Here is a 25,791-nt window from a genome sequence, read left to right as displayed (position 1 = left end):
CACTTGGATCTGGCCTACAACCTTGGAGTCTGTCAGAGTTCACTAGCCCTGCCCTAAGCCAGTTCTTGGCCTTCACTTGCCTTCTTCACTGGGGTCAGGGGTCCTGCCTTTCTCTTTCCTTTGTGCTCACAGTCCTCGAACACTTGAATGGTGCCCTTTCTGTCTTCCTAGCTGGGCCCTGTGCTGCCCAGCCGTTCTCTTGTGAATCCTCAGTCAGTATCCCAATTCCCCAGAGTGTCTAATCCAGATGATCATTTTTCAAGCATCTAACCCCATTCCTGCCTTCCTTCCTACTTCACAGGGCAATGTGAACTCTGCTAACTTCCACGTTCTTCCTTGACTTGCAGACTTTTCCACATTTCTTCCCTGTCTACTCTCATCTCAGAGGAGGTGAGAAATGGTGGCCCTGTCTGAGGCTGTGATCTGGATGCTTCCCTTCCTCCTTCTCCCCCCAGCCCAGCTCCCTCTACCCCTCTCTTTCCCACCTCTCAGTTAGCTCATCTTTGTCCTTGATTTTCTTTTTTCTTTTTCTTTCTTTCTTTTTTTTTTTTAGACAGAACCTCATTCTGTTGCCCAGGCTGGAGTGCAGTGGTGTGATCACAGCTCATTGCAGCATTGCCCTCCTGGGCTCAGGTGATCTTCCCACCTCCCCACTGAGTAGTTAGGACCACAGGCGCATACCACCACAACCAGCTAAGTTTTATTTTTTGTAGAGATGGGGTCTTGCCGTGTTGCTTAGGCTGATCTCAAACTTCTGGGCTCAAGCAATCCTCCCACCCCAGCCTCCTAAATTGCTGGAATTACAAGTGTGAGCCACTGCCCCATCTGTCCTTGATTTCTACTGAAGTTTTCCCTTCAGCACATGAACACAGTTTACCCATTTCACAGAATAACCTTCTCTTGACCTCAGCTGCCTTGTAACTGGTTGTCTCTTTGACTCTGCAGCCATGCAGAGTCAGCCCCATTCACTGTTTCTCCCTCTTCACCTCCCCTTCACTCCTTTGCCCACTGCAGTCCTAATTCCTGACTATCACTTCACAATTTTATCTTCTAAGATCCCAGTTAATAAGCCATGAACACTGTTAGGCCCCTAATGTCCTTGACCCTGCTACGCTATTAAGGACTCAAAGCTTTTGTGCCAGTGGCTTCCTGCCTTAATTTGTTTTTCTACTTTCCTTGCCATTCCTCACCAGCTTATTTGTGGATTCACCTAACTTCCACCACTTAAATGTTGGCTGGTGGGCTGAGCAGTAATCCAAGCACTTTGGGAGGCCAAGGCAGGAGAATTGCTTGAGGCCAGGAGTTAAAGACTAGCCTGGGCAATATAGCAATACCCCATCACTACAAAAAATTAAAAAAACAAAAAACTAGCTGGGCATGGTGGCACACTCTGTAGTCCCAGCTACTTGGGAGACTGAGATGGGGGGATTGCTTGAGCCCAGGAGTTTGAGGCTTCAGTGAGTTATGATTGCACCACCACACTCCAGCCTGGACAATGGAGCGTGACCCTATCTTTTTTTATTTATTTCTTTTTGAGACAGAGTCTTGCTCTGTCGCCTAGGCTAGAGTTCAATGGCACGAACTCAGCTTACTGCAGCCTCCACCTCTCAGGTTCAAGTGATTCTCCTGCCTCAGTCTTACGAGTAGCTGGGATTACAGGTGTGTGCCACCACGCCTGGCTTATTTTTGTATGTTTAGTGGAGACATGGTTTCACCGTCTTGGCTAGGCCGGTCTCGAACACCTGACCTCAGGTGATCCACCCGCCTTGGCCTCCCAAAGTGCTGGGATTACAGGCGTGAGCCACCACGCCTGGCTGACTCTATCTCTTTAAAAACAACAACAACAACAACAAAAAACCACATTGACTGCTTCTAAAGGTTCTCTGTCTAGTCCTAGATCTGTCCCAAGCAGCATATGTGTTATTCCAATAACCTGCCGTGCATACTCAGTGTGATCATCACTCTCCTTCACCCCAAACCTGCCTTATCTTCCCGTCTTAGTGTATTGTGTGTTGCTAGAAGAGAATACCTGAGGCTGGATAATTTACAAAGAAAAGAGGCTTGTTCAGCTCACAGTGCTGCAGGCTGGGATGCTCAAGGGCATGGCACTGGCTTCTGGCAAGACTTCTGTGCTGCCTCATAACATGGTGGAAGGTCCACGGGACAGTGAACATGTGCAGAGGGGCAAAACCCAGAGGGCATCCTTGCTTTACATCAACCCACTCTCACTGGAGCTAATCCATTCCCAAGAGAATAACTCATTCTCTTCTCCAGGTGGCATTAATCTGTTTATGAGGGATCCACCCGAATGATCCAAACAACTTCTACTAGGCCTCACCTCCCAGTGCTGCTGTGCTGGTGATTAAACTTTTTTTTTCTTCTTGAGATGGAGTTTTGCTCTTGTCACCCAGGCTGGAGTCCAATGGCGTGATCTCGGTTCACTGCAACTTCCACCTCCCAGGTTAAAGCGATTCTCCTGCCTCAGCCTCCCGAGTAGCTGGGTTTATAGGCGCCTGCCACCATGCCCAGCTAATTTTGTATTTTAGTAGAGACGGGGTTTCACCATGTTGGCCAGACTGGTCTTGAACTCCTGGCCTCAGGTGATCCACCAACCTTGGCCTCCCAAAGTGCTGGGATTACAGGTGTGAGCCACCACGCCTGACTTACTGGTAGTTATACTTCAACATGAGTTTTGATATGGACAAGCCTCATCCAAACCATCGCACTGCCTTTCCTCATTCTTTATTCTGGTCAGATGTACTCCCATGCAGCGGCTATACAAGCCATAAACGTGGGACTCTCCTGGGCCCCAGTGTGATGGGATGTACCCTGACCACACTAGGCAGAGGTTTCAAACTGACCAAATCTGCCCACAGATGAGCTTTGTGTGCCCAGCATGGTATTCTGTTCGGTTTTTAATTTCATTTCATTGCTAATATTTAAAAACCTGGATTTCTAGCTTTTCTTGAAAAATCACAAGATCTAGCTGCACTGAGACCAATTTTTTACAGGGGGTTATAGGCCAGAGTTCCCCTCAGCTGGCTGTGTACCGCCCGGTTCCATACACCATGAGGTTGTGTTCGTGTTGTGTTTGTGTGTGCTCCCTGCCCTCCTGATCAGGTCCCAGCAGGCTCTGTGTGATTTTGCCCCTGCCCACACAGTACTCCAACCTCAGTTTCTTCACTCTGCACTGTACTTCAGCCTCAACATGCTGGACTCCTTTCTGTCTCAAGGCAATCCTTGTGCTGTTCCTTCTGTCCAGAATATTCTGCCCACAAATCTTCACATCGCCACATCATTCAGGCTTCAACCTGACTCCTCTGGAAGTGTCCTCCATTGCCCAGACAGCATCATAGTACTCTTTATGGCACCAAAAATGGTTTTAAGTGTTTGTTTATGTCACTGTTTTCTCACTAGATTATACATTGCTCGAAGGCAGGGACTCCATCCTTCTTGTTCACTGCTGTGTCTCTTAGTTCTATAATATGCCGGCACAAAGCCGGCTTCTAGAAATACACGTTTGAAGTTGTAACCCCTGATCCATGTTATAGAATCTGAACTCCCCAGCACGGCATCAGAGGGCCATTGGGGATGTAGACGCTGCTGGCCTCTCGAGCTTTCCTTCTGCTTTTTGCTGGGTATCACACTCCAGACTTTGTAGCCATGCTGCACCTCTTACCTCCAGGAGCAGGTGTGCTTCTTCGTGCCTCTGTAACCATGCAGCTTCTGTGTCCTTCCTCTTCTCTCTCTCATCCACCCAGCTCACTGCTAATACAAGAGTCACCTCCTTGCCTGGTGCAGTGGCTCACGCCTGTAATCCCAGCACTTTAGGAGGCTGAGGCGGGGGGGTGGATCACTTGAGGCCAGGAGTTCGAGACCAGCCTGGCCAATATGGCAAAACCACATATAGGCAAGTGCTTATAATCCCAGCTACTAAGGAGGCTGAGGCAGGAGAATCCGGAGGCAGAGGTTGCGGCGAGACGAGATAGCGCCACTGCACTCCAGCCTGGGCGACAGAGGAAACTCTGTCTCAAAAAAAAAAAAAAGTCATCTCCTTGAGGGGTTTTCCCTAATCCCTGTGCACACACTCTTGTTTATATACGCATATTTGAATTAGGGCTCCTCATCTATGCCATCAACAACTAGAGCCTCTTTCTGTCAGAGAAGTTAGGACCTCATACTAGCATTGTTCATTTTACATTTTTTTCTCCTTCAGTAGCCTGTGAGCTCCTTGAAGGTAGAAACTATTTTTATTTGTTTTGGTATACTGGTGTACTTTGCATGGTACTTCATTGGCATTTGATAACCTGTAAGATGACCACAGTCAGCAAATTAAAACTAGCAGGAGTCATCGAATCAGCTAATTGGCAATAATTAAAAGAAACATAGGGATCATGACAGTGAAGGATAGTAAACTAGTCAGAGTAATGATGTTTTAAAAGCAGCAAACCAGTGCCCCTGTTTTCAAACTTTTTTTCGCCCAACTGACCTCTTACAATTTAACTTAATGAGCCTGTTTTGAGAACAGAAGAGCATAGGTCCTAAGTTCGTGAAATTCAAATACATAAAGTGAACTCTCTGTCATGTATATTCACAACCTAACATTCTTTTTGAAGATGGACTATATGGGCTTCTGTGACTTAGGCAAAATACTGATTTCAGGTCTCAAACAATGTGAAGAAAGATGCAGTGAAGTTAAAACAGCCTCTCTTTTCCTTTGTACCTACTTAGTTGTAGAAGTAAAGTCATCTGGTATGGGGAAGAAGGAAGGAAAACTGTCAGACTGAGTTACTGAGTGGGGGGCGCTGCAGAAGGGCCTCGTGACCAGGCATCTGTAAATCCTGGGGCTGAAAAGAGTGGATGTTGGCTCCCAATAAATGGAATTGGTAGCCTGTGAGCTTTTATTTATGGACCCTTGGTGACTCCTTCATCTGGGAAAGGGGGATCATCTACCTTAGGCCATTTCCTGCTGATATAGCAGAATACCACAAACTGGTTAATTTATAAAGAACAGAAGTCTGTTTGGTTCATGGTTCAAGGGGCTGTAAAGTCCAAAAGCATGGCACCAGCATCTGGCAAGGATGTCCTACTCCTGAGATAACTAACCCACTCCCACAATAAATGCATTAATGTATTCATGAGGGCAGAGCAGAACTCTCATGGCCTAATCACCTCTTAAAGGTTCTTCCTCTTACTACTGTTACAATGGAAATTAAGTTTCTAACACATGAACTTTCGGAGGACACATTCAAACTTGAGTCTTCTCCAGTTGAGTAACTTGATGCCAAGGAGCGAGTGAGGGATAGGTTCCCCGGCAGCACATCCTTGTGGGATCTCCCAGCTGCAGGGCCAGGGCTTGGACTCTGAGAGTGGGTGAATGGAGCAGGTTAATTTGCTCAAGATGTTAGCTTGAGCAGGCCAGGCACTGTGGTGGAGTCTCCATCATCAGGGATGGGGAATGCACAGTAAGGACTGTTAGGTGTCAGCATAGAAATGAGTCTTCTCACTTGGGCTGTCCTCACATGCCTTGCTCGGAAGTGGTTTTAGCCTCCTTTGGTGCATTCTTTCTCACATGTCAATTTAGTAGAAGGAACGAATGATTTGTGCAAGGTCTGGCCTTCAACAGTGAAGTCAAAATGAGACTGCAGGTCCACTGATTGCACCGTTCAGGGCTTTTGACTCTGAAGATTATTTTATCAGTCCAGCTCACTAGCCTAGTTCATTTACTTAACAAATATACACAGAGCCCCTATTGTCACCCAAATTCATTATTCTAGGCACTACAGATGTCCTGCTGAACAGGTTGACAATGTGCCTGCTCTTATATTTGAATGAGGGAAACTGACAAGAAAGTTGGCAAAAAAAAAAAATATATATATATATATATATAGTCATTTCTGAGAGTGCTAAGTGCTATGAAGAATATGGAAATTGTGGGGGTGGGGCTGGAACTCTAGTTGGCATTTTCTGGAAAGGCTGAGGAGTTGACAACTGAGCTGTGACCTGAATGATGAGAAGACATCAGTCACCTAAAGACCTGGAGGAAAAGCAGCTAGGCCGAGGAAACAGCAAGGGCAGCACCCCTGAGGCTTGTCTTAGGAACAGGAAGCCTCCTGTGAGTGAGGGGCAGAGCCGTGGAGGATGAGATGAGCAAGGCAGGGAGGGCTGGGCCATGGAGAGCTTTCCAGGAGGACCAGGATGAGGATTTGGGTTTGGCCTGAGCACTTTGGCAAGCCCTGAAGGGCTTTCGGCAAGGAAATAAGATTGGCCCTCTTCCTTCAGCACACTATACTCCTTTTTGTCTTTTTTAGCACACTACACTTCTAAGACTGAAAACTTGCTTAGCTTAATTTTGGGGTCTTGTGAACTCCTAGGAAGGAGCAGAAAATAAGGATTCTGTACATTTCTTTTTCATATCTCTGTTTTCCTAAAATCAGTTAAACTTATTTCTTCATGCAATTGTTTCTGATTTGCAGGTGGGGGAAGAAACTGATCATTGTTGCCTCCCAGGCCATGCGGTACAGGGCTTTGATAGGCCAGGAAGGGGATCCGGACCTGAAGCTGCCCGACTTCTCCTACTGCATCCTGGAGCGGCTAGGCCGGTCCAGGTGGCAAGGGGAGCTCCAGCGAGACCTTCACACCACTGCTTTCAAGTAAGTGGGAGGATTTACTTCTCTGCTTTAAATTATACATCATTGCACCCTGAACCCCAAACGCAGGGGCCTGCTGCGGTATCTTCCCCAAGGCATGGCTTTTTGTTTCAAGGCCATGGTCACACAGTGACTGTTTTCTTAGATTGGCTGGACAGGAGGTTTGTGTCTCTGGTGTTTATGTCCAAATGAGACACTCTATACGTTGATAAAAGCTACCAGCAGAGCAAATGACATGGCTCTTCTTCTCCTCCAGGGTTGATGCTGGGAAGCTGCACTATCACAGAAAAATTTTGAACAAAAACGGGCTGATTACAATGCAGTCCCATGTGATTCGATTACCCACTGGAGCCCAGCAACACTCAATCCTCCTTCTACTGAACCGGTTTCATGTGGACAGGTATGGTTTGTAGTGATCAAAATGTTAGGTTTTTTAGTTGCAGCCATGTGTAGCATGCTTTAAAAATCGTAGGGGCAGCTGGGTATGGTGGCTCATACCTGTAATCATAGCACTTTGGAAGGCTGCGGTGGGAGAACCGCTTGAGGCCAAGAGTTCCAGACCAGCCTGGGCAATATACCAAGACCGCAACTTTATAAAATTAAAAAATTAGCTGGGTGTGGTGGTGCACACCTGTAGTCCCAACTACTCAGGAGGCTGAGGTCGGAGGATCGCTTGTGCCCAGGAATTTGAGCCTGCAGTGAGCCATGGTTGCACTGCTATACTCCAGCCTGGGTGACAGGGCAAAACCCTGTGTCTTAAAAAATAATAATAATAATAGAAGCCAAATTAGAATATCACTATAGCTTTTTTAAAAATGATATTTGTTATCTGTTTGTGTGTGTGTGTTTGTGTGTGTGTGTTTGTGTGTGTGTGTGTGAAAATAAGTCCTGCTTGTTTAGAGAACCAGAAAACTATACAGAAAAGAAGGAAAAATAAATCTGTAACTTCACAGCCAACAATAGGAACCATTAACATTTTGGTGACATTTGGGGAGATGTAAAATAAAAGTGAGTCAGATTTGATTTGTTGTAGTGGCAGAATTGTAGGTGAATTATGTCAGTTTCAAATAGGATGTTTTGCAGCGCTCAACCATAATAACCTATATGGACGAGATGGCAAGGTTCTGCTAAGCGATAACAATATGTGATATTGCTATTTTAGCGGGATATTGTTGTCCAGACGATACAGCAAACTGGTTAAATGTGCACATTCCCTTCTGAGGACCAGGGAGGCTGGGGGAGTGAGTAGGTTATCTCTGACTTCTTCATCCTTGCCATTGGGGTGGCTAATTACCTGGCATAGGAATGAGGGACAGAAAAGTTTCACCACTTTGTGGAGGTCTCAGCCCACACTGCACAAACTCATGCCCTTTTTTATGGGAGGGGCAGAAGCCAGGATAGGAAAAGTTCAAGCTGGTGCAGGGCCTGGGAAGAGCAGCCCTTGGCTGAGGAAGCCCTGAGCCCCTTAGTACCTGGTCAGCAGCTCTCTGGGGTGGAGGTAGGCAGCAATGAGGGATAGTGGGGAGGGGAGGTGCATCCTCCAAAAGCGGGGGGAGTGATTACATGTAAATGTTAAAGTTTACAGTGCACATGGGTTGGCCTAAAGGAAGTGCTTGATGCATGTGTGTAGACTCTTTATTGACTGTGGATCTCCAGGGGTGAAAATCATCATTGCTGCATCTCTGTCAAATGTCCGCCTCCCGGATTCAAGCCATTCTCCTGCCTCAGCCTCCCGAGTAGCTGGGACTGCAGGCACCTGCCACCATACCTGGCTAATTTTTGTATTTTTAGTAGAGACGGGGTTATGCCATGTTGGCCAGGCTGGTCTCGAACTCCTGACCTCAAGTGATCCACCCACCTTGGCCTCCCAAAGTGCTGGGATTACAGGCGTGAGCCACCGTGCCCAGCTACATACAACTTTTGACTCCCCAAAAACTTAACTACTGATAGCCTACTGTTGATCAGAAACCTTACCAATAATATAAAGTTAGTTAACACATGTTTTGTTCCATATGTTATACTGTTCTTGTATTATTGCAATAAACTAGAGAAAAAATGTTATTTAGAAACTACATTTACAATACTGTACTGTATTTATTGATACCATAAGTTTACATTGTCCGTTAACAAGATAAATTGTCTGAAATGGCGGGCAGCCGCAGCTGCAGACCTCACTCTACAGTACACGTCAAGCAATTTAACTTTTTCTTGAAGTGTCATGACTTTTTGGGAGCTTCTTGGGAGCATTTCCAGCATCACTATGGGCCCTTTGTATGGGTCCCATGGTGTCAGTCAAGGTTTATGGTATTGCACTAAACACGGGGAAAAATACGTGAGAACTGCAAGAGATCACCTTTTTCTTTTTTGAGACGGAGTTTCGCTCTTGTTGTCCAGGCTGGAGTGCAATGGCATGATCTCTGCTTACTGCAACCTCTGCCTCCAGGGATCAAGCGATGCGCCACCACACGTGGCTAATTTTGTGTTTTGAGTAGAGACAGGGTTTCTCCATGTTGGTCAGGCTGTTCTCGAACACTGACCTCAGAAGAGATCACTTTTTACTGCAATAAGTAATTTACTAGAGAGGAACTGCTCACACAGAGATGATGAGCATCACATGGCTTTTTTTTTTTTTTCAAGAGAATCTTGCTCGGCTGCCTAGGCTGGAGTGCAGTGGCACGATCTCGGCTCACTGCAACCTTCACCTCCTGGTTCAAGCAATTCTACTGCCTCAGCCTCCCAAGTAGCTGGTACTACAAGCTTGTGCCACCACGCCTGGCTAATTTTAGTAGGGACGGGGTTTCACAATGTTGGTCAGGCTGGTCTCGAACTCCTGACCTCAGGTGATCCGCCCACCTCAGCCTCCCAAAGTGCTGGGATTACAGGCATGAGCCACCGCATCCGGCCTGTCATGGCATTTTTAAGCCAATACTCACAACACTTAATCTTGCCACAATAGTAACAGGAGGTGGCTACGAAGTTATTAACAGTAGTACACTGTTGTATTACAGTTAATTTTATGCAGGTTTGATTTCATCCCGCATCTTCATGTTTGTTTACATTTCCTCCACTGCAAATGGCACCATGTATGGTCTGTAAATGGTTGCGTAAATTTTGATTAACTTTTTATAATAGATTTGTGTATATTTTATGGTAATAAATGATAAAATAGACTAGTATCCACATATATTATGCATTAATGACATACCTTTTTCTTAATTTTTTCAATATTTCTAATGTTATACAGTTTGAGTTTTCTCAAACTGTGCAAATCTCCAAAAATTCTAATATATATATATTTTTTCTAATATTTTTTCAATAAATATGAAAAAAAAAAGTGCGTGTAAGTGGACCCGACCAGTTCAAACCCATGTTATCCAAGAGCCAACTGTACAGTATTAGAGAGAAGCATCTTTTATGAATTCACATTTTAATTGGGTTATACTATCCATTGATTAAGTAACTGTCTCACCAAACTCTTCACTTGTGTGTAGCCTGTGCTCTGCCAAGAACACCGGGTGGCAGCTGTGGTGTAGGAGAGAGAACACTGGATCAAGTCAAGATCTGTATTTCCGTCTTTGCCCCTCACCTGGGCAGTCACTTGATCTCTTTGAACCACCATTGCCTCTTGTATTAAATGGCTGTGACACAGTGCCTCCTATGCAGAGTGGCTCATATGCATTAACCATCTGTCCCTCCATTTATTCTTTCATTCATTGAGAGGCAGTACAGATGGGGAAGTGGGTACAGTCTCTGGATCCCATACGTGTGCTCTCCGTCCCCCTAGGACTGTAAGTCAAGCCAAGCTGTTGTCCAGCTGAACTGGCTACAAGATTTCTCCCTGCACCCCTCCCTGAGCTCCCCCTAGACTTACACAGTCAAAGGCCCTCAGTGTTTTTAAATAGCTTCCTTTGCTGGCCCTTAGCTTGGAAGCATTGATCATGACATCTGCTTCACAGTAGAAATGAGATGGAAGGTGGCCTCTGCCACGCCAGTGTAGTCAGGAGCAGGAACCAGAGCCTCAGGATCAGAGTGGCGTCCCAGTGAGTAAGGAGAGTACTCGATTTAGAGAAAGAAGACCTAGGTTTGTGTCTCCAGCCTGAACTTCAGTAAAGCCTGTTAACTTTGTAGAATAACCCCCATCCTTCCTCACCAAGTGATCTGTTTTTTGTTTTTCTTTGAGACGGAGTCTCACTCTGTCACCCAGGCTGGAATGCAGTGGTGCAATCTTGGCTCACTGCAACCCCCACCTCCTGGATTCAAGCGAGTCTTCTGCCTCAGCCTCCCAGGTAGCTGGGATTACAGGTGCCTGCCACCACGTCTGACTAATTTTTGTATTTTTAGTAGAGACGGGGTCTCACCATGTTGGCCAGGCTGGTCTCGAACTCCTGACCTCCAGAGATCTGCCTGTCTCAGCCTCCCAAAGTGCTGGGATTTTGCCTGGCCCCTCACCAAGTGATTTGTAAGAAGATATGTGTGATACTTCCTAAACTTAAAAGTATTGTAAAAATGAAAGATGTTTTACAGAGTCATGTCATGCAAGTTTTAGTCCTAGAGTCTAGTCTATATGTTGCCTCTAGAAAGGTGGTCTTAGACATGACAGAACCTCTCACAGCCACAGTCTCTCCACCTGTAGAAGGTAGGAGTTGGGCTGGATGATCTTGGAGACCTAAAAGATTCTGTCATTTATTGTCAAATGAGTAAGTCAAGTCTTGCTTTGTCATCTTTAAGAAATAGGCAGTAAATATTGACTTCAGCAACAGGTTTGAAAAAACGAATTGCTTGGTGTTTCTTGCAGGAGGAGCAAATACGACATCCTCATGGAGAAGCTTTCGGGCATGCTGAGCACACGAACTAACTGTATAGAGACGCTGGGAAAGCTGAGGGAAGAGCTGGTGAGCCTGGGGTTTCCCACGGGCGGGGCTGGGTGTGATCTGTACCATAGCCGGGAGGTCTTGTCAGGCATAGATGAATGATTTGCAACCCAACGCCCTATTCTGGATTTGATGCAAATGAGATTTTCCTTTGTTTATTGTTTTTTTCTTTTCTTTTTTGAGGCAGAGTCTCGCTCTTGTTGCCCTGGTTGGAGTATGGACTGTGTCCTTCCCGGGTTCAAGCGATTCTCCTGCCTCAGCCTCCTGAGTAGCTGGGATTACAGGTGCCCGCCACCATGCCCTGCCGATTTTTGTATCTTTATTAGAGACAGGGTTTCACCATGTTGGCCAAGCTGGTCTTGAACCCCTGACCTCAAGTGATGCTTATGTCTCAGCTTCCCAAAGTACTGGGATTACAGGCATGAGCCACCGCGTCCAGCTGTTTTTTTTAGACTGAGAGAGTGCTTTGTCCTTCATTTAAATTCTTGCCTTTGCCTGATTTCCATTTTTCCCCTGGAGTTCATTCTAGGACCTATTATCAAAGTTCAGAGGGAATAGGAAAACGTGGCATTTAGGTTTACTTCTGTAATCAAGCTTGTGATCTTGTTCCCAGTGGTTTTGTACTGAAATAGCAGAGTGGCTGTCCTGAGGGCGAGGGGAGAGGATGCAGGGAGGAAGGCAGCTGTTGACCTGCTTTGTCTTTGGGCCCTGGAGCAGAGGCTGTGGTGAAGGGAGCGTGAGAGGGAGAAAGGCAGGGAGAAAGGCGAGAGGGAGAAAGGCGGAGGGGTGCTACTTCCAATCTGATTGGAAGGTTTCAGTGGAAGTCAGGAAAGAGCCAATGTTAGAGATGGAAGGACAACAAGATTGTCCTGTGTGTGAAACCAGAACTTAAAACTGAACATTTGAAGTCAAGCTCTTTGGTGACTAGTAATTAGTCCCCTAATGAGTGGTCTTCAGTCTGACCACAGGCACCAGGACAGTCCTTGTTCTTTCCCCGCGTTGCATCAGTGGAGTTCTAGTCTCTGATTTCATTGTTCACAGGGAAAGGAGGTATCTTCCGCATTGCTAGATTCACTGCCTGCCTAAGCCTCTTTAAAGCAGTGGTTACAGTCTGGAGGCTTGTGGGCCAGACTTGGTCTGTTAAAAATCAATTTGACCTAGCATTTTTTAAGAAATTGAGACTTTCCATAAAAATCTAGGTTTCCAGTCTTCCTCGAGAACTGAGAAGCCTGGGTCTGCCCTCTCTCCTGACAGCAGTTAGCTGGAACTAGTTGTGCGCTGGCTGGGTCCCCTGCAGTCCACCTGCTTCCTGTCACCTCTCAGACATGAGGCAGAGAGGCAGGGCCCTTTGTCATTCCATGAGCACTGCTGTTTGTAGTAGGGGAGAAGTGTTTTACTTCTGTGTGTCTGAGTTTACCAGAGTAGAAAATCAAAGATAGACGGAGAAGGCCTCTCAGGAAACCCTGGCAGAAACAAAGGAACTTCCTACCGGCTTAATAAACAAATAACTGGCCACCGCGTGGATTGATGTTGCTTGTCCAGCCCATGCAGACTCTGGAGATTGAAACCCTCCCTCCTACCAAGTCACTCAGGGGCAGGGAGACAGGGCTAGTCTGGTTTCAGGTCAGCCCTGTGGTCTGTGTTAGCAGCAAGCCTTGACTATTACTAGACAGCCTTTCACTTATTCATTCAACAAATACTTCAGGGAGTATGTATGTTGAGTTAGAACTGTGTTCCACAATAAGATGGTGAAAGTTAGCCAGGGTGACAGCAGGTCTCACACTGTCATGGAGCGGTCTAACCAGAAGGGTAGGCGTGTGAACACATACCTGGAAGGATGTAGCCAAACCAGTAGAGGGAGAGGGGTGCTTTCTTTAGAGAACTAGGGAAAGCCTCATAGAGCTGTGCCAAAAGCACAGTTGAGCTGGGCTTTTCCCCACACAGACAGAGGGAAAGTGGCATTTGAAGGAAAGGAGAAGAGCTGGTGCAAAGGCATGAGTTGTGGAAGGCCATGCAACATACTTAGAAGTGGGCAGTAATCCAGAGGGCAGCCGGCACATTGTGTGGCTGGATAGGAAGGTAGGGGCCGGATCAGAAAGGACTGGAGTGCTGGCTGAGGAGTGGGGACTTTAGCCTTGAAGCTTTAGCCTTATGCACTGCTGCTGGCCGTGTAGAAATGAAGAAGTTATTAGTCAGGGGTGGTGGTATGCACCAGTCCAGCTACTCGGGAAACTGAGACAAGAGAATCTCTTGAGCCTGGGAGGTGGAGATTGCAGTCTAGGCAGATGAGCTGGTAGAGGGAAGGGGATGGGAAGAAGGTGGCGAGGTTGTGGCCAAGAGGGTTAGAATTGTTTGAGAAACATTTTGGAGGTGGAACTAACAGGACGTGGTGAGTGCCTGCACTGGGATGTAGAGGTGACTTGAAGAAGGAGGATCTCAAGATGAAGCCAGTGCATTTGCTGGAGTGGCTGCTGCTCACCGAGGCAGCGCAAAGGCAGGCTTGTGAGGCAGGGATCACATCTGCTTGCTCACTGTGAGCCTCCACAATGAAGACAGTACCTGGCCCCCTGTAGATGCTCAGTAAATATTTGCTGAATGAGAGTTGAATAAATAGAGAGGTCAGAAAGAGGAGCAGATTTGGGTGAAGAGGAGGCACAGGACAAATCTGAGTTTTGGACGTATTGGGTATGAAGATCTTCCATGACTTTCCCCTGGTGATGTCTAGTCAACAGCTGGAAATTGGGGTCACAGAGAGCTGAGCAGGATTCAGTGAAAATTAGCCTATAGATGAAGCTGAGGCCATGAATATGGATGCTGCCTTTGGGGGGGATTTGGTACGAAGACTCACTGCCTTTTTCTCTTTTTGCTGGCCAGATTGTGCAAGTCATTGATGGCAGCCCCTCAGAAGGAAAGACTACATCATCCTTCCCCTCTTAGGATGGTCCAGGGCTTAGTGCCATATGTCAAGGGCTGGGATCTGATGGATGAGTTTCCATGGGGTCTTTTTTTGGTGCTGGGGGCACGGCTAGATTAACAATAGATGCCATGTACAAGCCAGTGGCTTTGAATGAGCCATATGTGAGTCATCTGTATTGTTTTGATAGCCATATGTTCTGCCACCCAAGGGCTGGAGTGCTGATTAGCCTGGGAGGTAACCACACATATGTGGCGGCAGCAGCCCACAGACATTTGCTCCCTGTCTCTCCCCAGGGTATAAGAGGAAACCTGTAAGACTCAGCAAACAGCTCTCAGTCACGAATGCCTTCTGCTGTTCGCTCCTTCACTGGGAGCCGTGGTAACCTGTCTTACTTCTCCAGGGACTGCAAAATCACATGGCAGCAGTGCCCAGGCGGGTGATACCCACAAGCAAAATGGACCATGTGTAAAATAAATTTTTGATATAGTATAGATTTAAGAAATTAACTTTCCTCTTAACTACCATTAGAGAAAATCGGCACAAAAATGGTGATAAATGGCAACTGATCTTCAGTTTCATTGTTGGAGGCTCTGATGGGGGAGCGCAAAGGCTGTGACCCCCTGGAGCCGGGTGGGCCCTGCTGAAGAGCAGCTGATCGAGGCTCCTGTTCACTGTTGCTGTGAGGAGCTACAGTCCTAGCATTGGCTGCCAGATCAGCCTTTCAAGAGAAGCCAGAATCTAGGTCTTTTTTTATGTGAAATCGCTCACTTTCAATTTTGGCAAGTAAATTACTTTCTTGAAGAAAAACATTGTATCAATTTTAAAATTTTAAAAGCACGGCCTGCACTGGAGGCTGCTGTTGGTCACCCCTGCAGGGGAGATGTTCCTAGGATCATTGTGGTTTTCAGCCTTGCAAAAATAGGAGTCATGAGATGGAAATACCCATTATTATTCTGTTGTAACTTCACAGACCACATGTAAATTTTTACAATTTTTTTTCTTTTTTTTTTTTTTAAACAGAGTCTCACTCTGTCACACAGGCTGGAGTGCAGTGGTGCGATCTCAGCCCACTGCAACCTCCGCCTCCCAAGTTCAAGCAGTTCTCACCCTCAACCTCCTGAGTAGCTGGGATTACAGGCACATGCCACCGCACCCAGCTAATGTTTCTATTTTTAGTAGAGACAGGGTTTCGCATGTTGGCCAGGCTGGTCCAAACTCCTGGCCTTAAGTGATCCGCCCGCCTCAGCCTCCCAAAGCGCGGGGATTATAGGTGTCAGCCACTGCACCCAGCCTATAACATTTTTTAACCTATTTTTTTCCCCTTTCTTTTTGTCTACTGCCTTTGAGGGCCAGGGGTGTGTGTCTGTGTGTGTGTGTTTGTATTAGTAATACGCTTACATGGTTAAAAAAGCAAAACAACATGAAAAGGTATCAAATGAAATCTTCAGTCTCCACTCCTCCACTCCCGCCTGCCTCATTCCCACCCCTGCATACCCTTCCAGGATCTGGCGAAGCGAATCTCTTTCCCCCTCTCTAATCGAAAGGTAGAATCGTTTATATCCTGCTCTGGACCTTGTTTTGGTCCCTTGACAAGGTAGCTTGGCAGTCTTTCCTCGTTAGTACCTCAAGATAATCAATTAATTCAGGTCCTGAACTTGTGTTCATTTACATGACTTTCTAGTCATTTCAGACATCTTGCTGTGTCTAATAGTAGCCTTTAAATTGTGTTTTGGCAGGGGCTGTGTGAAAGGACGTTTAAGCGTCTGTACCAGTATATGCTGAACGCCGGACTAGCCAAGGTGGTGTCTCTTCGCTTGCAAGAGATCCACCCTGAATGCGGACCTTGTAAGACAAAGAAAGGTAACGCAGAGTCTCAGCTTCTGTTCCCTTGGCTGGCTGGCTCTCACTTCTCTCTTCTAAGCTTCAGCCTCTCTCTCCGATCACATTCTGCCTTGCAGCATAACGATTTCACATATTTATTCAACTCTATGCCTCAGTGCCTGGCTCAGGACTGTCCGTATAAAAAGTGCCTAGAAAATGTTTGCTGAACAAACTTCCAGCAAACATCTCTGTGGTGTCCTCCAAAATCATACTTTTATGGTGCCAAATAAACAAGTTCATCTTTTTTTTTTTTTTTTTTTGAGGCAGAGTCTCGTTCTTGTCACCCAGGCTGGAGTGCAATGGTGCGATCTCTGCTCCCTGCAACTTCTGCCTTCTGACCTCAGGTGATCCACCCACCTTGGCCTCCCAAAGTGCTGGGATTACAGGTGTGAGCCACCACACTCACCCTTTTTTTTTTTTTTTGAGACAAGGTCTTTCTCTGTTGCCCAGGCTGGAGTGCAGTGGCGTCATCTCGGCTCACTGAAATCTCCGCTTCCTGGGCTCAGACTATCCTCCCACCTCAGCCTCACCACACCCGACTAATTTCTGTATTTTTTTGTAGAGACAGAGTCTCGATATGTTGCCCAGGCTGGTCTCAAACTCCTGGACTCAAGTGATCCACCCGCCTCAGCCCTGCAAAGTGCTGGGATTACAGGCGTGGGCCACCACTCCCAGCCACTTGTCATTCTTTAGCCTGCCTTTGTGAAGTGCCTACCCTGTATTGCATGATCTTGTTATCTAGCCCTGTAAGGTTGGTGGCATTGTCACCATTTTATATGTAAGAAAATTAAAGTGAAGAGATGCTGAGTAACTTACAGAAGGTTAAACAATCAGTACTCAGCAGAGGCAGGATCTGAGCTTTCTAAGAAAGTTAACTTAAGGAACAGACTATGAAACTTTAAAAACCTTCCTTAGGCCGGGCACGGCGGCTCACGCCTCTAACCCCAGCACTTGGGGAGGCTGAGGTAGGCGGATCACCTGAGGTCGGGAGTTGGAGACCAGCCTCGCTAAGATGGTGAAACCCCGTTTCTGCTAAAAATACAAAAAATTAGCCAGGCATGGTGGCGCATGCCTGTAACCCCAGCTACTCCAGAGGCTGAGACAGGAGAATCGCTTGAACCCGGGAGGTAGAGGTTGCAGTGAGCCGAGATCGCGCCATTGCACTCCAGCCTCCATTATATTTTTTTCGTAGACAGGATCTCTCTCTGTTGCCCAAGCTGGAGTGCAGTGGCACAACCATGGCTCACTACAGCCTTGATCTCCCAGGCTCAAGCTAATCCTCCTGCCTTAGCCTCATGAGTAGCTGAGACTACAGGCACACTCTACCATGCTGGGCTAATTTATTTTTATTTTTAGTAGAGACGAAGTCTTGCTATCATGCCCAGGCTGGTCTTGAACTCCTGGGCTCAAGCGATCTCCTGCCTTGGCCTCACAAAATGCTGGGATTATAGGCATGAGACACCAAGTCCACTTATTTTTATCTAGTCTTGATTTTTGTCCCATCCTTTTTACTCCTCCTGATTAACCAGAATCATTTTAAAAGCTGCGGGTCAGAGTTCCAGTAAAAGGTGATAGTTGGAATATACGCATTTATCTGCACTCCACCCAAACTTCACCATAGTGATGAAAAGGGATATAAGAGGAGTAAACCCTCAACTACAAAGAAAACAGGACAGGAAATGACAGCAGCTAATTTTTGTATTTTTAGTAGAGACGGGGTTTCACCATTGGCCAGGCTGGTCTTGAATCCCTGACCTCAGGTGATCTGCCCGCCTCAGCCTCCCAAAGTGCTGGGATTACAGGCGTGAGCCACTGCACTCATCCCTCAGTATTTGACTTTGAAGTCTAACGGCCTGAATGCCTAAAATACTCAGGGCCTGTGCAGCTAGTAATCATTTTTATTTCCTGTCCTGTTGGAAGAAAGGTGTTAAGGAAAAGACAGAAGTAATTTATATTTAAAGTAAAGAGAAACTAAGGAGAAACTTCAGTTCCTTAAAGAACCTTTTTTGCTAGACAGGCAACTGTAGAGAAAGGCTTCTCCTGAGCCTAAGGTCCCTGGAAATTTAACCAAACTAACTTGAAACTAACACCTCACACCTGAATGGACTTGAGAGTAAGACAGCACTGGGTTAGAATTCTTATTCCGTCATTATCTGGTAAGGTGACCTTTAGCAAGTGATTTGATCTCTGTATACCTCAGTTTCCTCACCTGAATTATCTAGGGGATAATAGTACCCGCTTTCCAGGATATTGTGAGACTTACAGGTGACAGTAGACATAGAGCAGGGCCACAGGCTGATGACACACAGGCCCAATCTAGCCGTGTGTTTTGTTTGGCTCACAGTGTTTGTTTGTGTTGAATTTGTTGCTGGCATTTAAAAATCAGAAATTTTCACCTAAAAAGTCTGACTGTCAACTTCTCTGTAAAAATGCAATTAGGCAACATTGAACTTCATTCCTTTATTAGCAGTTAGCTAGGCAGAGGGATCTGCCCCATTTCGGAGGGGCTCACCTTCCCCTCTCACCATGGACACCTGCTTCCCACTGTGTAGCCTGCGGCCTGCTTCACGCTGGGATGTCATTTGCCTGACCCTTGAAAGTAAGTTCATGCATAGGACCCGTTGCCCAGTGAGTGGTTTCCATCATCTTGAGGCCTGGTGCTGGGACAAGAGGACTTTCCAGAAGAAAGATCAGCATGACCTACAGCGCAGACAGTGGTGGCTTTGGCTCCTTGTGCTGGATTAAGGCAGCAGGCACCAAGATGATGATGGTTAGGATGTTTAGATTGTCACATGCATGCACAAGGAGCCATTCTGATGGCTGGAGGGATGATGTCTTTGCCCACATTGTCACCCACCTCTCTGCTGCTGCGGTTGGAAACCTGGGCTCATGGTGAGTCCTTCCCTCACTTCCATGGCACGCTGTAGCTCAGTTACTCATCTGTTTGAGTTCTTTCCAGCTAGCTCCTGAGCTCCTTCAGGGTGGTGACCACATGCTTTTCATGCTTTATGTCCTTTTTAAAGGCTGTGCAGTGTCTGCTTGAAACAGGGCAGGCGCTAAGCAGATGCTGAGCAAATTTAATTTAATTAAGTGCCACTTCAGTTACTTTCCATACGTAGGAGGCAAGAGATGAAGGCAGTTTTCAGGGTTTTTTTGCCTTGAGCTTTGTCTTTCCAGTTTGCAAAATTAACATAAAACCTTCCCTCTAAGGCATTATGGAGGAGATAAAGCTCAAATAATAAATAAAGATGATGTATTATTTCATTTAAATTTACAGATATACCTGGATCTAGTATATGAATTATTTCTAAAACTCCTTAACGAATTTGGATTTAGGCATCTTTCAAATGCATATTTCACTGCACAGAAGGCTTCGGTGATCTGTTTTGCAAAAAGCAAAAAAACTTTAGTAATGTAAACAGCCCCGCTGAACTGATCTGTTTTGCAAATTTGGATTATTTTCTTCAAGTGTTTACCAGTCATTCTGTGTTTATTAAATTGTGCTGAGAAAAGAAAGGGAGAGAAGTAGAAGTGAACTCAGCAGTCTGTCGGAAAATGATCACAGTTGGAAACAACTCACAGAAATTGTGCTCCCTGGGGCTAATGACTGAGGCGGTCAACTGGCTGGTTTTTCCAGGTTGTCACAAGTTCAGCATTGAAAGGACTGTGGGGTGAAGTAGCTGTGAATGAGATGGACTCTCTCCTCAGAACTGTTGCCTCTGTGACCCTAAAAAAAAAGTTCAGTAAGATTTCAGGACATGAGATGAGTATACAGAAGTCCATTGTGTTTCTATAGACCTGCTGTGCACAATCTGAAAATGAAATTAAGAAAACAATTTTGTTCATGGTAATTTAGGAATAAATTTAACAAAAGAAGTACAAAACATATACTCTGTGAAAACTACAAAATGTTGCTAAAAGTTAAGATTTATGTAAATGGAAAACATCCCAGGCTCCTGGATCCAAAGACTTCACAGTATAACGAATCTACTGATTCCATACAGCCCGTGTGAGAATCCCAACTGACTCCTCAGAAATTAACAGGCTGATTCTAAAATTCACAGGGAATGCAAAGGGACCCAGAGAGCTAAAACAATCCCGAAAAAGAATAATAAAGCAGAACTCACACTTCCTGCTTTTTAAACTTACTGCAAAGCAGTAGTAATGGAGACAGTGTGATACTGGCACAAGGGTAGACAGATAACCGAATAGAACTGAGAGTCCAGAAATAAACCACACATCTATGGTCAAATGATTCTCAGCAAAAGTGCCAAGCCCATTCGATGGGGAAGGTGTGGTCAGTCATGAAAGGCCATGACAGTATGGTTCCATTTATAGGAAAGTCCATAATGGGGGAATCTGGAAGTAGATAGTGAGTGCTTAGGGCAGGGGTGCGGGGAGAGAGGAGCAAGAAAGGGTTTGAGGTGATGAGAATGTTCTAGAATTGACTGGTGATGGATGCAGGGGCCTGTGAATATAGTAAGAAATCATTGACTTGTACAGATTAAATGGATGAATTGTGTGATATGCAAATTATATCTCAATAAAGCTATTAAAATTTTAAAAAGTAAATAATAACCAAGAAACCTAGCAGGGTATAGCAAATTAAAGTATGATAGTTAAAATAGCCAACAGGCACAGTTAAAAAGTTAAAGTAGGATTGATGTATACAAGCTAAGAAAAAAGAAATGAACCATATTAAGAATGATTAAAATGCAACAAATAAATCCAAAAGTTTAAAGGAGCTTTGAAACCAAAAGACTGGAATTAAAAGAATCAAGATTAGAAAACAAAAAAGATAAAAGGTGAACATGAACAGAAAAGAGCAGAAAAAGATTGTCAGAGATGTTAAAAGCCTAGAAAATTGATTATGCTGGAGGGAAAATGGTTAAAAAGCGATTAAAGAACACTAGCTTAAAAAATGAATAAGAGAAATAAAAGAAAGACATGGTAATATGGCAGAAGCTCTGTTGAAAGCAAGAACTTTAAAGAGGGGTAAGAGCCCCAAGGGTGTGAATTTCTGGGCTGAGTGACTTCTGCTGAGTCCTAGACAGTTCTCTGGAAGGGACCCAGGCACCTGGGGAGCACCCTTTGCCGGGAACTGACCTCTTCCCTCCTCTTTGCTCTCCTCCAGGAGGGACCAGCCACTCAGTCTTGCAGACAGCAGGAGGTTTTGTCCTCCCTCAGCAGGGAAATGTGTTGTGTTTCTTGGAAGAGCACACTGGGGACAGGTAGGAGGAGTGTGAGGACTGGGGAAGAGAAGCAGGCTGGAACAGGATGGGTGACTGGCCGTGCACTGAGGGAGAGGTCCTAAGATTTTCTTGTAAGACCTCTCTAAGGTGTAGCTGGCTGATGCCTGTGCAGGCTGAGAAGGGAATGCTCCCTGCGCTGGGAAGAGTTGAAGGCAAGTGTCAGAACTTGTGAGCAGGGGAAATAACTGTACAGGGTGAGGGCCTGGCAGCGGACGGAGGTATCCATGGGGCCAGTGCAGCGACTGGCATGTTTCTTAGTGAGGAATATGGCCTCCTTAAATAGCGCCTGGCTCAGAGCCCTCAAGAGAGGTTCACTGCTGCTGTTAGCACTGCACAGTTGACACCAGCCCTTCCCATCTATTGATCACACTTCAAGAGCACTGGGGAGGCTGGGCGCCGTGGCTCACACCTGTAATCCCAGCACTTTGGGAGGCCCAGGTGGGCGGATCACTTGAGGTCAGGAGTTCAAGATCAGCCTGGCCAACATGGTGAAACCCCATCTCTACTAAAAATACAAAAATTAGTTGGGCATGGTGGCAGGCACCTGTAATCTCAGCTACTTGGGAAGCTGAGGCAGGAGAATTGCTTGAACCTGGGAGGTGGAGGTTGCAGTGAGCTGAGATCGCACCTCTATTCTCCAGCCTGGGTGACAGAGCGAAACTCCATCTCAATAAAAAAAAAAAAAGAGAGAGAGAGCATTGGGGACCTCAAGTCAGCTACCAACTCAGCCCAAGGGTTTGGGGAGGTGATTGACTCAGAAGCTGTACACCAAGAGCGTTTACATAATTTTCTGAACCCTTGTAAACTCCCATGTGTACTATTGTCAGTACCCTTGTTTCCTCCCACAATTAGTGAGAAAAACTTAAGACCCTGTGGGCTTGTCTAGAGGCACTCAAAAGAGGCAAGAACTGGGCGAGATGCCATAGTGTTATCCCATTTTGTGGTCAGTCTTGGAGTGGAGGGAAGTGGAAAAAACATCGAGATGACAGTCCAGGCAAGGCTGGCTGGGCATGGTGGCTCATGCCTGTAATCCCAGCACTTTGGGAGGCCGAGGCAGGCAGATCATTTGAGGTCAGGAGGGAGACCAGCTTGGCCAACATGGTGAAACCCCATCTCTACTACAAATACAAAAATTAGCCAGGTGTGTTAGTGCACGCCTGTAATCCCAGCTACTTGGGAAGCTGAGGGAGAAGAAACGCTTGAACCCAGGAGGTGGAGGTTGCAGTGAGCTGATCACGCCATTGCACTCCAGCCTGGGCGACAGAGTGAGACTCCGTGTCAGCAAAACCAAACCAGACCAAACACAAGGTCTCACTCTGTCTCACCCAGGCCAGAGTGCAGTACTGTGATCATGGCTCACTGCAGCCTTAGCCTCGCAGGCTGAGCAATCCTCCCCCCTTAGCCTCCCAAGCAGTAGGACTACAGGGGTGTGCCACCACACCAGCTAATTTTTTTAAAAAATTGTTGTTTTGTAGAGATAGGATCTCACTTGTTGTCCATGCTGGTCTCGAACTCTTGGGCTCAAGCGATCCTCCTGTCTTATCCTCCCAAAGTGCTGGGGCTACAGACGTGGGCCACTATGTCCAGCCTTCTTTCATTCTAGTCCTTCTAACCATGCAATCCTGTCAGTACTATTTTCTTTCTTTCTCTCTCTTTCCTTTCTTTCCTTCTGTCTCGCTCTCTTTTTTCTTTTCTCTGTTTTTCTCTTTTCTCTTCCTCTCTTTCTTTTTCTTTATTTCACCGATGAGAAAACAGAGGCACACGTCCCTTGCCTGAGGTCACAGAGCTGGGCAGTGCTGGTGCAGGGATTTGAATAGAGTGTCGGTTACTTACTCTGCTGCCTCCCATGTGAGACTAGGCTTAACTCAGGAGGAAGTGGAAATCGGGTAGGTGAGTGCCTGGGGCCTGAGCCTGGCTGGGACACTGGCTAACGGTAAAACCAGCCTAGGACAGTTCTCAGGGGCCTGAGGGTCTGTGGATCTGGACTCCCTTCCAGGCCTTCCTCCCTCCAAGCCAGCTCCCATGTCCACTGCAGAAATAGCTTCCAGTCAGTCCCAAACATCATGCCTACAAAATAAATAAGAAAATATACTATGGTTGGCATAGAAACCTTCCACAGCTACCTTTCTCTGTATCCTCACCTTCATTCCTGCCCTCTCCCCTCCCCTTGCCCAGTAGGCCCCTTTTGCATCTCAGCGCCTTTGCTCATACCCTTCCTTTTGCCTGGAACACCTGTCTTCTTCTGCCTTATCAGACAATTCTTAGTATTGTTTACTGTCCCAACCGAATGCCACCTCCTCTCTCTGCTGTCCCCTGCCTAGCCCCATCCTGCCTCTTTCTCATTTCCAAGCTCTGTGCATGCTTAAAGCAGGGTCCTGAGGGTGTTGTAGCACATTTCCCAGCATGGTTGGCTGGCCCTGCTAGTAGTCAACCAACCAGAGAGCATGCGTTGAGTGCCTAATTTGCCTCAAGTGTTACGCTAGGGCCCTTGAATGCATTCATTCATTTAGTCCTTACTACCAGCTTGTTCTAGGCATGCTGTTAGAGTTACCCTCATTTTACCCATGAAGAACTTGAGGCTCAGAGAGGTAAGGAGCTTTCCCATGGCTGAGCCAGAATTCAAACCCAGGCATGTGAAGCCTGAGCACACTGTCCTTCCTGTGCTGCCTGCCAGCCTCTCTCTCACACACACAACCTTTTGCAGGGGCAGGAAACCTGTCTCTCTCATCTGTTTGTGTTCTGGGTCCAGCACAGAATAAATGCTTGTGGAGTCAAATCGAGTTAAAGGCCCCAAGCACTGTCTGATATTTTCAGCCCAGGTGACTGGGTATGCCACTTGATCCTCTAAGGCTGTGCATTTCCAAGGTTGTAGTAACAATCAGAGTTGTAAAAGCAGTAGCAAACATTTACAGAGCACTACCTCCACGCCAGGTGCTGTCCTAAGGTTTCTGTGAGGAAAATACTATTATTGTCCCTATTTTATAGCTGAGGAAACAGGCCTAGAGGCCATATTATATAGCTAAGTTATACAACCAGCAAAGGCTGCCAGAGGCAGGGTAACACCAGTCAGATTGACTCTGGAGCCCATAATTTAACCTGTACCACCATTGCCCTGGGGTGTGTGCTGCAGCACCCCCACCTCTGTCATTCAGTGTTCCCTGAATTCTGTGCTTTCAGCCTGTGGCCAGGCGTGTGTGTGTGTGTGTGTGTTTTGGGCGGGGGTGGGGGGAGGTAACACACTGAATTTACAGGACATCTGCCTGGCTTACCAGTAGGACTTTCCCATTGCTTGTGATCCTTAAAGAGGAAAGCTGCCGTGGGGTTCGTTTGTTCCCATCTTGCTTTTGTTCTTTCTTGGGTTGATCACAGTTGAGAGTGTCATTTTGCTAGGAGGCCAGATGGATTTTTCGCTGGGAACGAGAGAAACACAGACTGTTGGTTCCACCTCACAGCTACTCTGGTTTTTCCTTTGCAATGAATCGTGCTTTCTGATAGAAATTTGAAATTCTAGCCTAGCCAGGTGGCCTAGTGTGGAAGGCATCGGTTAGATCACATGACCACTCTGAGTGTCAATTTTCTTTCTCCTAAAATGGCAATAATAACTTGCAGAAGCCACGTGGTTAGTAAGTAAAATCACTTCCGAAAACACCAAACACAATGGCTGGCTCATACTAGGTGCTCCTTAAGAAGTCACTCCTTCTCTTTTTCTCTTCTGGGTCTTCAGAATGTTGGAATGAGGTCCATCTTGGATCCTGGACACAAAAGATCTATGTGATTCCTTTGTGTTGGACTGCTAATATTAGCATGCCATGTCTTTAAAATGCCTGAAACTCCTCATGCCTGTGAGTGGGTGCTGGTTGTATCTTACCTGCCTTTTGTTCCTGGGAAGAAAGCCCTGTGTCCAGGGACCAGGGCTTGCCATTAGCAAGTCCCCAGTTCCTCCCAGGGGAATTGCTGGTCACTGAGGTGGTAGCTTAAATGGGGCAGTACGCCCCAGTCACCCTGGATGACGTGCGCTTACTTGGGTCTTGCTCTGCCCCTGTGGCTTTTGGCTTTAGCTGACTTGTAGTCTGGAACAGGTACCTTCAAAAAGGCAAGTAGGAGCCAGAGGGATTTTAATAATAGAAACTGAAATTCTGAGGCTGGTAAAACTCTAGAACTGTGGGAAAGGCACACAGGGCTGGTGGAACTCCTTCCGGATGGTCCCTTGGAATCACAAG

The 25,791-nt window shown here is 46.4% G+C and overlaps 1 protein-coding gene and 1 long non-coding RNA gene across 2 annotated transcripts in view; one reads left to right on the top strand and one right to left on the bottom strand.

Annotated features, from left to right (window-relative positions):
• GTF3C1 (general transcription factor IIIC subunit 1) overlaps positions 1-25,791 on the top strand; it is a 69,878-nt gene that overhangs the window by 5,163 nt on the left and 38,924 nt on the right. The window contains exons 3-6 of the mRNA XM_017848648.1: positions 6,477-6,653; positions 6,907-7,050; positions 11,446-11,542; positions 16,175-16,298. Coding sequence (XP_017704137.1) covers positions 6,477-6,653; positions 6,907-7,050; positions 11,446-11,542; positions 16,175-16,298 — 542 coding nt within the window. The remainder of the gene's footprint in view (positions 1-6,476; positions 6,654-6,906; positions 7,051-11,445; positions 11,543-16,174; positions 16,299-25,791) is intronic.
• LOC108513024 (uncharacterized) lies at positions 19,608-24,979 on the bottom strand. The gene is made up of 3 exons (XR_001880771.1): positions 24,841-24,979; positions 23,405-23,638; positions 19,608-20,046 (listed from the first exon to the last, which is right to left on the bottom strand). It is a non-coding gene; the product is annotated as an uncharacterized LOC108513024 (long non-coding RNA).

This window comes from Rhinopithecus bieti, unplaced genomic scaffold, assembly GCF_001698545.2.
Source record: "Rhinopithecus bieti isolate Rb0 unplaced genomic scaffold, ASM169854v2 scaffold_31940, whole genome shotgun sequence".
Taxonomy (NCBI): Eukaryota; Metazoa; Chordata; class Mammalia; order Primates; family Cercopithecidae; genus Rhinopithecus; species Rhinopithecus bieti.
The sequence above is the reverse complement of the archived record's forward strand: the minus strand, read 5'-3'. Positions and strand labels throughout refer to the sequence as shown.